Genomic DNA, 13335 nt, shown 5'->3' with positions numbered 1-13335 from the left:
TAAAATTTTTGCGGTCTCTGGGTCTCCATTCCAAGTCTAATTATGAAGCCATAATTATAATTAAACATTTGCAATTGATTAAAATTTGATATTTAACAATTCACATTTAGTAAAGGATTAGAAATATGCCAATAATGAATATCAATGACACAACTTATATTAAATTTTTAGCTTGTCCACAGACTTTACGGACAACCCTCGTATATGATCTTGTGAATCAGATTTATTTTTAAGTTTATTCCCCATTCCATTTACATTTTTGATGCATTGTCTATTTTTAGCTCTACTGGTCAGAGACAAGAAGAGCTTATGCGATAGTAATGCCTCTGGCATCCGTCTAGCTGTCCATCTGTCTGTCTAGCTGTCTGTCTGTAAACAATTTTTCAAAATGCTACTCCTCCTACAGTTTTGGTCTGATTTCAATATAACTTGGCACACAAGTAAACTACACTAATTAAGATACATAATTCTATATATCGGTTTTTGATTTCGATGAACAATGTTGCCATTGTTACTAAATATAGAAATTTCTGTGAAATACTTTTAAAATACTACTCCTCCTGCAGTTTTGATTTGATTTCAACACAACTTGGCACAAATGTAGACTACACTAAGATACATAATTCTATGAACTATTTTTTGATTTCGATGAACGTTGTTGCCGTGGTTACTAAAAATAGAAATTTCTTTGATATACTTTAAAATGCTACTTTTCTCTTCCTCTGTTTTAAGTACAAACAGAGCTACAGTCTCGACAGAGACTTCTGGTTTTAAGGTCAGTTTAATTTTTCAAATAATAATTTTGAGTGGATAAGTGGAATTTGTTATGCAGACATTCTTTTCCTTGGAAGAAATAAATTCGTGGTGACCTTGACATGTAATTTGGAAAAACTAATTTGCTCAACAGTCATGGTAAACATAAATGTTATAACAAACCTACGACGGAGTATTCGTGCCATTTTAAGAATGTAGAATTTTTTTTTTTAAATCGTTTGTACGATTTATTAAATCGTTTGTACGATTTATTAAATCGTTTGTACGATTTATTAAATCGTTTGTACGATTTATTAAATCGTTTGTACGATTTATTAAATCGTTTGTACGATTTATTAAATCGTTTGTACGATTTAATAAATCGTTTGTACAATTTAATAAATCGTTTGTACGATTTAATAAATCATTTGTACGATTTAATAAATCGTTTTTACAATTTAATAAATCGCTAGTACGATTTAATAAATCGTTTGTACAATTTAATAAGTCGTTTGTACGATTTAATAAATTGTTTGTACAATTTAGTAAATCGTTTGTACAATTTAAGAAATCGTTTGTACAATTTAAGAAATCATTTGTACGATTTAATAAATTGTACAAACGATTTAACAAACAAATTGTACAAACGATTTATTAAATTGTACCAACAATTTATTAAATTGTACAAACGATTTTATAAATCGTACAAACGATTTAATAAATCGTACAAACGATTTATTAAATCGTACAAACGATTTAATAAATCGTACAAACGATTTAATAAATCGTACAAACGATTTAAAAAAAATTCTACATTGTTAAAATGGCACGAATACGCCGTCGTACAAACCGTTACTTTTAATAATTTATATTCACCTGTACTATAAAAAATAAAGGATTGAAATTAAGACATCATTTCATTTGGTAAGTATAACTTAATCAATTACACAGATTTAACTTGGATGCACAAATCCTTGGAGCATTTTCAATATTAAAAGTATATTTTTCAAAGGTATTACTACAATGATTATTGAGCAAACTATTTAAACATCCAAGTTACAAGTAAAGGTTATATAAGTAATCCTGATTCTTGACCAGTCTAATTTAAAATTTACATGTGTCTCCTAAACTACGAGGGTTGTCCAATAAGTTCGTGGACAATGACGTTTTTGTGAAAATAAATGGTTCTATATAAATCTGTTGTATATCAAAATATTTCTTGTGAAAAAACAAGTCAGAATGATTTAGTTTTTTTTGATGGAACATAATATTTTTGTAAAAATCGGGGTCTTTAGAGGTTGCGGATAGTGCACACGGACCAAGGTTAAAATGATGTAAACTCTGATATAAAGAGTTTGGATTAAAATGATTATTTTCTGTATAAAACAAGTCAAAAATTAATATAAATTTTATGTAACACAAATTATGAGGTTATTATCATTTCATGATATCTTAAATATCGCTCACTATATAGACAATGAAAATACACAAAGAAAACCTTAGCAAGTACGTGTCAAAACTCAACAGAAAAACTGACGTCGCCCGTCGGCACGGGTCAGCTTCCGGTCAAAAAATTAAGTTTTAAAACGGTTGAAACGATGTAAGAGACAAAATATTTGTTAAAACAACTCAAAATTATTGAAATATATTGAATGTATCGATTCGGGATTCGTATGTACGATTTTTCAACATTGTGTACAAATTCGAAGACACTACAAGAATTTAAAAACACATGTAATTAACTGTAAATGGAGATTTCTATTCATGACGTTGTTATAAATCTAGCGCAGCGTCGGACTGGGCTGTTCAGTTTGGGTATACAAACTGTTAATTTAGATGACGCTCATAAAATGTGCATTGTTTTGAATTTTGAAAATTAAATAAATTATAATCTATACTTAAAGATTATTGCTAGCACTTCGAAGTGCATTGCGCCCTAAAAAAGAAATGTAGTGTGTGTCCATGAACATGTGTTAAGTCAAAATCCAAATGTTTGACGTTTTAATGAAATTAGCGTAACGTCAGACTCAGGTCCCTGCGCACAATCTGCTATCTTTAAAGACCCTGATTTTTACAAAAATATGAAGTTTCATCAATAAAAATTAAATCATTCTGACTTATTTTTTCATGAGAAATATTTTGATATACAATAGATGCATATAGAACCATTTATTTTAACAAAAACGTCATTGTCCATGAACTTTTTGGACAGCCCTTGTATTTGTCAACTACATGTAGTTTGTCTTTTATAATAGGAAGTTTGTAGGTTGACCAAGTGTTATTCTTAACTATTGGTATATACCTGAAAACCATCCTCCACATACAATAATTGTACTAAATACATGCATAAAGTGTATAGGTTCAAAGGTACTTAAGTTAATTGTAGTGCATGTGGACAGCCAGCAAAGAATAACCATAATGCCTTTTATATGTGAATTTAATGCAGCAGCCAAAAAAGACAAACAGTTAAAATTTTATATCTCAAACAGCAATATTTCAAATACCTTGGATATGTCAAATTGAATTGGAAGTCCCAACTACTTTCTCTTAATGTATAATGTATGTTAACCTCAGTGTCTTGTATTTTATGCTATCCCATATTTTTCTTTATCATGTGCAGTATAGCAAGGGTCATCTATATTTTTGTGAAGATCATTAATGGTTGAATTCTGTCACTCTCCATTGTCTTTGGAGTACATTCTTCATTTATTTCATGTACTGGATCACTTTCACATTTCCTGACTGAGGACATCCTACCCATAACCTCCCCTCACTGTCCACACTCAGTCCACAAGGTTTCTCTAATCCACAATTGTCCACACATCTCAAGAACTGTCCATTTTGATGTAGTATGTGCAGACAGGCATTGTTATTATCTGCCACAATGATCTGACCCATGGAGTCTGTAACGATTTGTTTAGGTTGAAATGGATTTACCATTCCTGCCGATGTACCATAGTACCTGAATCGAACTTTTCCTGTTTTGCCTACCACAACCACCATATAAGCATTAACATCAGAGACACAAATGTCTCCATTGATGTTTTCATCCACAAAATGGGTACTATGAAATCCATTTTGAAGAATTTGGTTTCCATGCTCATCTTTTTCAATTTTTTGTTTCACTGTTTTTCCTTGATAACAAACAATTTTATTTTTAGAATGAATTTCTTTATTCAACCCTATATACCTTTGAGTAAGACAGACCAGAATGTCACCTGACCTTGTACAGCAGAGTCCACCTGGAACCCCTGATGGGGAGATCAGTACTTCTGACCTTCCATTTTTAACAACATAAATACATCCTCTACTAGAGCTAGGGTCACTATATATCAGTTCTCCCTGATTTGTCACTGAAATGTCTCTAGCAGAAAAACCGAAACCCAAAGAATCAACAATTAGGACAGATCCCTCACAGACCCATCCTTATTAATGCAGTATAAAGACCCATCATTGCCATCCACCCAAGCTTCATCTTTATTCACACATGCCACTTTCTCCACAGATTCTTTACCAGTAGCAATGGTGGCTACCACTTTGGCCTTGTCCATCATCCCTTTAACAGACAAGGAGGATGTTTCAGCATTCAGACTGGATAATGATGTTAGTGTTAGTGTAACCTGATGTTCCTCTATTTCTGTGCTAAGTTCTCCCTCTGGTGTTTTGTTTGTTTTCAGTGAAGGAACTTTAATATCAATATGTGTAGGTTGGACAGACATGTCTCTGTATTTCTGTAGGCTGGATTTGTAGTTGGCTACTTCAGATACCCTGTTAGTTTTTAGAATTTCTTTGTTTTGTGCAACTGTTTGAATCATTTTTGGAAGAAGAATATTGAGATTTAACTGATGAGATTCAAGAGGAGCCAGGTGAGTCTCTTTCTTGGAGTTGATTAATACACCAAATTTGTCAAAGATGGTATCTACCTCTTGCTGCCAGAATGCTGCCAGAATTTTCTCTGTTTTTCTACCTCTTTCTCAAGCTCATCATATTCTGCCTTTGAATTCAATAGTATACTTTCTGTTTCTAAATTTTCTTTCTGGTACATTGGAATTAAAGTGGATTCGATTTCCTGGGTTTCTTCTTCTATTTCCTTTTTCTTATCATTGAAATTCTCTGGCATATCCTTAATATTATGGCCATTATGGGAACCAAGCAGGCATTTCAGACACACGGGAACATCACACTTCTGGCAATAGACTTCACATCTCTGGTTTGGGTGAAATTCACATTCTGGAAACACCAGCTGTATTTTCCTGTTCTTGAATGGAACAATGTCGTGTGACTGGGAACTGAGCTGGTCCACATGTTTACTGATACAGTCCACACAAAGGTTTACTTGACAGGTGTTACAAAATTGCCGGGTAGGCTTGACACAGAGGTCACAGGTGATGACCTCTTGTGCCCAGGAAGTGGCCATTAGTATGTTTCTCTGTAGGAATTCCAAACTAAAAATAAGGAAAAGTCTTGCAGTGATATTTCTGTTGTTCAATATATTTTGCATAAAAAAAAATTTCCTTTTTTTTTAGAAAAAAAAAGGAAACAAAACTCCATTTCTTTCGGACACATAATTACATACCTTTCATAGATAATGTCCCAGGTTTCAAATTTGATTTATTTGTAAATTCACCACACTGGCAGTTACTTTTGGTTCGGTGTTTAGTAATTCTTCTTGGCTACCGTTAGATTGTTTATTGCCTGTAGGATTTGAAATAGGTCAAACAGACAAAGACTTAAAAAGGTGAGTTAATGTTCCAGAACAAGATACTTTATAACAGTTACCCTTCTTTGTACATTTATACAACCAATTCCATTTACCACTATCAAATACCTTTGGGACACTTTTTAAATTCTCTTTTGATTTAGCATTAAATGTTTTAAGTTTATCTCCTGTTCCATTTACATTTTAAATTTGCTTCTCTATCAGGGACAATTAAAAATCAATTTTTTATAATAATTTTAAATTTTTTGTGAAATAAGTAATGCAGGAATTCTTTTAGGTGGAAGAGATAAATTTATGGTGAAAATATAGAACTCATGGAGAATTATCTTTTTGTATACAACCACTTTATATGTACCAAAAATGACAATATACTAGTAATCAAAACCAAAGCAATTTTGTGAGGTGATGATCGAACTCTCCCATCTCATAGGATTTCTAAAGTTTCCTAGGTATTAAACTAACTATGTGTACACATAATTACATGTATGATGAGCAAGATATTCTTCCAAAAATGTGACCTATGGGTCAGGTGTTCTGGTGTTAGGGTGGTAATACCAAAAATTATGGTCCCAGAGTAGGGGATTCTAATGAAGGGAAGGGGGCTCTGTTGATAATCTTGTGAAAATACATTAATTCTATTAAAATTAATCCTGTCTGAACCTTATTGTTTAGACCTTAAAAGTAGAAAAACAAATTATGTGCATTAATATGATGAACAAGGAATTGCTTCTTGCAAAATTTTTATGCTTAGTGGTACTAGGATCAAGGGTTCTGGTATTTCTGTGAAAGGGGGGTTGTCTATTGATAATATTTTGAAAATGTGTTAATACTTTGAAAATCTTCAACAGAATGCTTAAGGTTATTAATTAAACATTCAAAGAAAATACATTTGACACCATAGACTCCTGTATTACAACATGTATCTAATCAGCTTTTCTGATAAATCGATATTTGTACATAGCCTGTCGTTGTTGTATTTGTAACTTTTCATAATTTCATCTTCTTCTCCAGAACCACTAGGTCAATTTTGACCAAACTTGCCACAAAGCATCTTTGTGTAAATGGAATTCAAGGAATTCAAAAGAAGATCCACACCCTCTTTCAAGAGGAGATACGGATTAGGGAGAGGAACCAGTATGGGTATTCAGAAAGGTCTTGTCACAATGTGACAGTTAATGTTCATGCATAATAGGAAAGTCCTTTCTTTTTTATACCCCCATAATTGAAGATTCAGGGGTACAGTTTTTGCCGCGTCTATTTCTCTGTAAGTTTGCCTGTTTATCTGTTTGTCTGCAAAAACTTGAACCTTGTCCATAACTTTTGAGTGGGTGGAGCTATGTCTTTCATATTTCACAGGTGTATTCCTTGTGACAAGACATTTCTTTTGGTAGAACTAAATTTGACCTCTTGCCCTTAACTTTGGAGATTTACCCACTTTAATAAAAAATTTCAGAACTTTAACCATAGCCATAACTATTGAAAAGTTAGTGCTAAGACATTCATACTTCACATGTGTATTTACTATGACAAGAGATTTCATCGGGTATAAAATATTTGACCTTTTAACCTTAACCATAGAGTTTGGCCTACTTTTGAAAACCTTGATGACCATTACTTTTTAGCCGTTAGTACTATGGCTTTCATATATCATAGGTGTATTCCTTGTTATAAGATCTTCTGTTGGATACCAACTATTTTGACCTTGATTACTTTAGAAAAACTTTTACCTCGACCATAACCTTTGAACTGTTAGCATTAGGGCTTTAATATCTCACAAGTGTATTCTGTGTGAGAAGACATTCCATTAGGTACCAACAGTTATGATCTTTTGATCTTGGGAGTTTAATTAATGGAATGAAAAATTTCAACCCTCACAAGTAGCTGCCATAGGGGGCATCTGAAAGTGTTTCATAAACACATCTTGTTCATTGACAAGACTTATGACCATTTCAAATTAATGTAAAATTTTTTGAAAAGTAGGTTAAATTTCAAGATCAAGATCACAGGGTTAAAAAACAGTATATTTGGAAAGGTCTTGTCATGGGTAATGTACATGTGAAATATGAAAATCTTATCTCTTCTCATTCAAAAGTTTTGACCTTAATGTCCACTCACTTTCAAAAATGTTCAGGGCTAGACAGGATTTTTACAAATAGAATTTATTGACATGAACTAAAAGTTAACATTTATTAGACAAGAATTCTGAAAATCAAACGGATTATAATACTGTAACAAGATTCCTGGGCTATAATGATATACATATAATATGGATAATACACTTGGCATCTTTGCTTCATATGTACTGAGTTCTGCTTCTATCTTAAATACTAGTTAAGTAGTACTAAAATCAACACAATTAATTTCATATATTAATTTACAATGTACATATCTGTTAGAGGAATGATTTTCAATTTATTATTTTCCTTGAAGATTTTGACTTGAAAAAAAAAACAACAAAAAACAAATAAGTATTTTAAATGGACTTCAAATAATAAATTCTAAATATGTACATTCCATTGTGTTACGGATTTTCCCCATGACCAAAATAACCCACATATTGGATCAACCCAATTTATGTCCTGAATATTTAATCTAGGTATTGTAAATTTATTTGTAGATATCATGGGAATATTACCTATCATCGTATGTCATTAATGTATGCTTTTTAATTCATTGTATATGTTTATTTCATGAATATCGTTTCGTTATAATGTACAAACCCGAAATTCCTTCATATATCAGCCCAATCGTAATAGCAAATGGCTGTCTGGCATTGTTATTCAATCAAGGTACCCAAATCCAACTTGACATCGTTACCAAAACAATTTCCAAACAACAGATCTCCCCTTTTCCCGCATTTGTAATGATAAAGCCACTAGATGCAGAAGTTGTTGGTGTTACCATGCAGGTGTCACAACAGTATTAAGTTCTGCTATATATTCTTACCAAAAATGCACAAGTTTGAGTAGATGTAACTTATTCAAAACAAACTTCTGAGAAGTTTCCTTTTCAGATCTTGTAAAACCATTCTTTATAAAGATTTTAGTACCAAAAAATACATAGCCATCCAGCAAGGCACGCAAGTTTGTTTCGGTCGAAGTCGAGCAGGTGCTTGAAAATCTAGTCCAGGGCCTAATCACTCCCCACTCTTGACAGTACAGAAAAATCAGCACGCCCTAAATTTTAATAAATCTGGTCAATACAGGAAGTTTACATGTTGTTTTTCATCTCATAAAAAAATCCAGCTCCAGTCTCGTATCAAAATGCCCGAATCGGAAGGGAAGATTCCAGCATTATTTTGCGTCAGCCATGATTTGACGTGAACCAAACCAAAGTGTAATACTGTTATGATACCTACAAACGTTGCACGAATACTGGCGGTACCGCTTGTTATTCGCGCGTGAACTAATTTGCACCGATGTATGAGAAGGTATATAAAGAAGGCACTTAAGACTTTTTCTTCAGTCTGGGGGGTTGGTCAGTCCCATTAACATCTGACCAACTCTGAGAATCCCAACTCCCCATAATTGGGTAAAATCTGATGCCCCCCATATTGGATAAATTGACCCAATACCAATCCTTGAGTGACCTAATCAATAGATTATTGTTTGTCTTTACCCAATATTAATTTGTGGGTAACCCAACCTGAATCAGCTGAACGTACTAACCCATTGTTGATATTGGGAACCCAATTAGCTGACTCATAATTACATACCCTAACCCAAGCTGAATCAGCTGATTACCCAACGTACTGACCCATTGTCAATATTGGGTGACCCAATCAGCTAAGTATTGTATGTCCTGACCCTTTGCCAATAATTGTACTTTGATTGTATTTTATTACTCATAAATTGTTATTTTTATTGTTTGAATAAATCTATTCTTAAAGGTAAACAAATCTTGTTAATTATTAAGGTAAATCTCAGGAATAAGAGGACCCACATAATTTTTGTAATGCCCAAGATCGGGTAACGTTACAATTGTTTGAATTCTTGTTGTTGAGTTTTTCCCCATATCTTTTAGCAAATGTTTTTAGATCTTACCTGTCATCAATGGTTATTGCAATGTTCATTGTAAGGAAACTTGACACGTCAACATCAAGTTTCATTTTGGAGTGTATCTGATTCGCATTTGATTTTGTGCCCAGATGGGGCTCTTTAACTTCTAGTTAGTTTAAATACTGAAAGATCATCACTTCCTTTGTTTCCCCATTTGCTATCCACAACCTTTTCTTACTGTCTATACTTAATCCATTAATATATGATAGATTGGTCTTTTCCACAAATCTCAGGAAATATCCATTCTGATCAATGATGTGAATGCAGCCAACACCTGGTTCAGCCACGATGATCTGACTCAGGGAATCTGTGACTATATGATGCGGACCAAATGACAATGTACGCGACGTGACTGGTGAGCCATCGTATATAAATCGAACTCTCCTGCCTGTCTTGTCTAAAACGATGACTCTTTGAGCATTAGCATCAGAAACGCAAATGTCTCCATTATTGTTCCCTGCCACATAGAGTGAATTCGATCCTGCAGCAAAGATTAGGTCTCCATGCTCATCTTTTTCTACTTCCAATTTTACTCTCTGCCCTTGGTAACATATTACTTTTTGGGGTTTTTTGTGGTCCTTTTTGCTCAGTGAGACTAGGATGTCTCCTGACCTTGTGCAGCAGAGTCTATCTGGAAACCATCCTGTTGGTACAGTAATCAGTTTCTCGGTTTTCTCATTTCTGACTACATAAATACTCCTGCTGTGCCAATCACTGTACATCAGTTCACCCTCTTTAGTCGAGGAGAGGCCAGTAGGAAAGAGACGACACACTGTAAAGACATCGTCATCGGTATTTGGGTGTATTTTGCTTATACGGCTTATGGATACGTACCAACCAGAAACCCATGCCTCATCTGCCCCAATACATGCCAGATGCCATAGAGTTTCAAGCCCAGTAGGAATGGTGGCAATCACCCTGGCTTCCCTTAGTAGCTCTTCTGTATGTGTGTAGCTGGATGCCCCATCTATCAAAGCATGTACTGATGTTTGTGTCAGGGTTGCGTTGTAATCTAATAATTCTATTCTTAATTCTTTCTCCACTATTTTGTTTAATTTGAGGGAAGGAATTTTGAAATCATCTGTTTTATCAGTTGGCATGCCTCTGTAATCCTGTATTTTGGAAACATGGTCAGTGACTTCAGATGAATTGTTTCTTCTCAAGATCTCTTTAAATTGTTCTGTTGTGTTTTCCATTTCCTGAATAAGATTTTTCAGTTTGAGCTTGAATGAGTTTAGTTCAGCCAGGTGATTTTGTTTCAGGTATTTGACCAGAAAATTTAGTTTATTGAAGATTACGTCTACTTCTTGATGCCAGAAGTTTCTCTGTTCTTCTGCGTCTATTTCCAGCGCATCATATTTGGCATATGTTCCAGATAGTTTTCTTTTTGTTTCGTTGAATTTCTTCCTATACCTTGGAATAGTGATGGACTCAATTTCCAGGATTTCATTTTCAATTTCTCTTTTCTTATCTCTGAAAATCTCTGTTGTATCCATTATATTGCGACAACTTTTTATTTCATTTCCATGAAAAAAGCTCCAACTTTCTGTTTTTTAAAGGTACAGTACCCTGTTTTGGAACTATTCCAAATGTTAATTGGCAGACTCTCCTCACAGTGTAGAAATGCTAAAGATAAGAATTCCTGGTTAGTTAGCCTTATTAAAGGCTACTGCATACTCCTATGCAGTGCCACTTTATTTTGCTAGGACAACCTATTTTTAAGAAATAAAATTTGTTTGTATTATATACAGGCAAGAAAATGAATTTTTTTAACTGTTGATATGAGAATTAGTAGGACAATAAAAAAATTCATTTATTTTGTTCTTTTGTCATTTCAGACTTCACTTGATTTCAAACTAACAAATGTTTCCTTATTACAAGATTAGTATATAATCAAATGAGGTTAAAATAGTAAAAACTTAATAAATCATATAATTACCTTATGATTATGCAGATAATACCCTCTGAAGGTTCGGTGACAGAATAAAGTTACTTTAGCTGTCCTTCTCCTTATATATATTCCAAAAAAGGAAGTAAATTTTGATTGGATGTTAGGTGTTTTGGTTGTTACTCTTATTCACTGGTCACAATATGGTGGGCCTGATCTTTATTTCATTTTTAGCTCACCTGAGCCAAAGGCTCAAGTGAGCTTTTCTGATCAAAATTTGTCAGTTGTCTGTTGTCGTCGTCGTTGTTGTAAACTTTTCACATTTTCATCCTCTTCTCAAGAAACACTGGGCCAGTTTCAACCAAACTTGCTACAAAGTATCCTTGGGTAAAGGGGATTCAAGTTTGTACAAATGAAGGGCCACGCCCTTTTCCAAGGGGAGATAATTATGAATTAGAGAAAAATTAATGGCATTTTTGAAAAATCTTCTTCTCAAGAACTATTGGGCCAGGAAAGATGAAACTCATGTGGAATCATCCTCAGGTAGTGTAGATTCAAGATTGTTCAAATCATGACCCCCGGGGGTAGGGTGGGGCCAAAATGGCCAATCAAAGTTTTACATAGGAATATATAGGAAAAATCTTTAAAAATCTTCTTTTCAAGACCCACTGGGCCAGGAAAGATGAAACTCATGTGGAATCATCCTCAGGTAGTGTAGATTCAAGTTTGTTCAGATCATGACCCCAGGGGCTAGGGTGGGGCCAAAATGGCCGATCAAAGTTTTACATAGAAATATATAGGAAAATTCTTTAAAAATCTTCTTCTCAAGAACCGCTGGGCCAGGAAAGATGAAACTCATGTGGATTCATCCTCAGGTAGTGTAGATTCAAGTTTGTTCAATTCATGACCCCCGGGGGTAGGGTGGGGCCAAAATGGCCGATCAAAGTTTTACATAGAAATATATAGGAAAAATCTTTAAAAATCTTCTTCTCAAGACCCACTGGGCCAGGAAAGATGAAACTCATGTTGATTCATCCTCAGGTAGTGTAGATTCAAGTTTGTTCAAATCATGACCCCCAGGGGTAGGGTTGGGCCAAAATGGCCGATCAAAGTTTTACATAGAAATATATAGGAAAAATCTTTAAAAATCTTCTTCTCAAGACCCACTGGGCCAGGAAAGATGAAACTCATGTGGATTCATCCTCAGGTAGTGTAGATTCAAGTTTGTTCAAATCATGACCCCAAGGGGTAGGGTGGGGCCAAAATGGCCAATCAAAGTTTTACATAGGAATATATAGGAAAAATCTTTAAAAATCTTCTTCTCAAGAACCGCTGGGCCAGGAAAGATGAAACTCATGTGGATTCATCCTCAGGTAGTGTAGATTCAAGTTTGTTCAAATCATGACCCCCGGGGATATGGTGGGGCCATAATGGCCGATCAAAGTTTTACATAGGAATATATAGGGAAACCTTTAAAAATCTTCTTTTCAAGTACTTCAAAGCCATGCTTAGTGATATTTATCGGGAATCAACCTCAGGTAGTGTAGATTCAAGTTTGTTCAAATCATGACCCCCTTGGGGTTAAAATTCAAGCCCCCCCCCCCCCCCCAACCTCAGTAAGCTTTCAGTTCCGATCTGATATGTGCTTTTTCCCTAGCCAATTGCTCAGGTGAGCGATGTGGCCCCTGGGCCTCTTGTTTATTGAGTTAGAAATTTACGACATGTTTGCAGAAGTCATTCTTGTTGTGCATTTTTGTTTAATCAATATAATATATCACAGTGGCATAGGTAACTTGAATGCTTGCCAATTTTTGCATCCAACTTTTTTTCAAACGAAAAAAAAAGAAAATTCGTGGAAGGATCAAACGGTATAATTCTCTAACCAGTCCACCCTATTGTTATCTACTCTGCAAAGC

General features: G+C 34.3%; 3 protein-coding genes across 3 annotated transcripts; all 3 read right to left on the bottom strand.

The window, feature by feature from the left end:
• Positions 1-3459: 3459 nt before the first annotated feature.
• On the bottom strand, positions 3460-4037 carry LOC134234114 (tripartite motif-containing protein 3-like). The gene is made up of 2 exons (XM_062716173.1): positions 4031-4037; positions 3460-3887 (listed from the first exon to the last, which is right to left on the bottom strand). Exons 1-2 carry the CDS (start codon positions 4035-4037, stop codon positions 3460-3462), a joined length of 435 nt encoding a protein of 144 aa, XP_062572157.1.
• Positions 4038-4101: 64 nt separating this feature from the next.
• On the bottom strand, positions 4102-5194 carry LOC134234113 (E3 ubiquitin-protein ligase TRIM71-like). The gene is made up of 2 exons (XM_062716172.1): positions 4698-5194; positions 4102-4665 (listed from the first exon to the last, which is right to left on the bottom strand). The coding sequence occupies exons 1-2, from the start codon at positions 5168-5170 to the stop codon at positions 4152-4154; spliced, it is 987 nt and encodes a 328-aa protein (XP_062572156.1). The 5' UTR covers positions 5171-5194; the 3' UTR covers positions 4102-4151.
• A 4447-nt stretch (positions 5195-9641) lies between these two features.
• On the bottom strand, positions 9642-10631 carry LOC134234112 (uncharacterized). Its single transcript, XM_062716171.1, has one exon. It carries the CDS (start codon positions 10629-10631, stop codon positions 9642-9644), a length of 990 nt encoding a protein of 329 aa, XP_062572155.1.
• Positions 10632-13335: the final 2704 nt, after the last annotated feature.

This window comes from Saccostrea cucullata, unplaced genomic scaffold, assembly GCF_032062105.1.
Source record: "Saccostrea cucullata isolate Sc308-1 unplaced genomic scaffold, CSIRO_AGI_Scuc_v1 ctg3633, whole genome shotgun sequence".
Taxonomy (NCBI): Eukaryota; Metazoa; Mollusca; class Bivalvia; order Ostreida; family Ostreidae; genus Saccostrea; species Saccostrea cuccullata.
Note: the sequence above shows the minus strand (reverse complement) of the source record. Positions and strands in the feature narration are given on the sequence as shown.

Bases quoted from the DNA above. Each gene is read 5' to 3' on its own strand.
- LOC134234112 (XM_062716171.1), bottom strand. From the start codon at position 10,631: ATGCCAACTGATAAAACAGATGATTTCAAAATTCCTTCCCTCAAATTA.
- LOC134234113 (XM_062716172.1), bottom strand. From the start codon at position 5,170: ATGGCCACTTCCTGGGCACAAGAGGTCATCACCTGTGACCTCTGTGTC. The intron at 4,666-4,697 runs GCAGCATTCTGG...GGTAGATACCAT, and splicing joins GAAAAACAGAGAAAATTCTG to CTTTGACAAATTTGGTGTAT.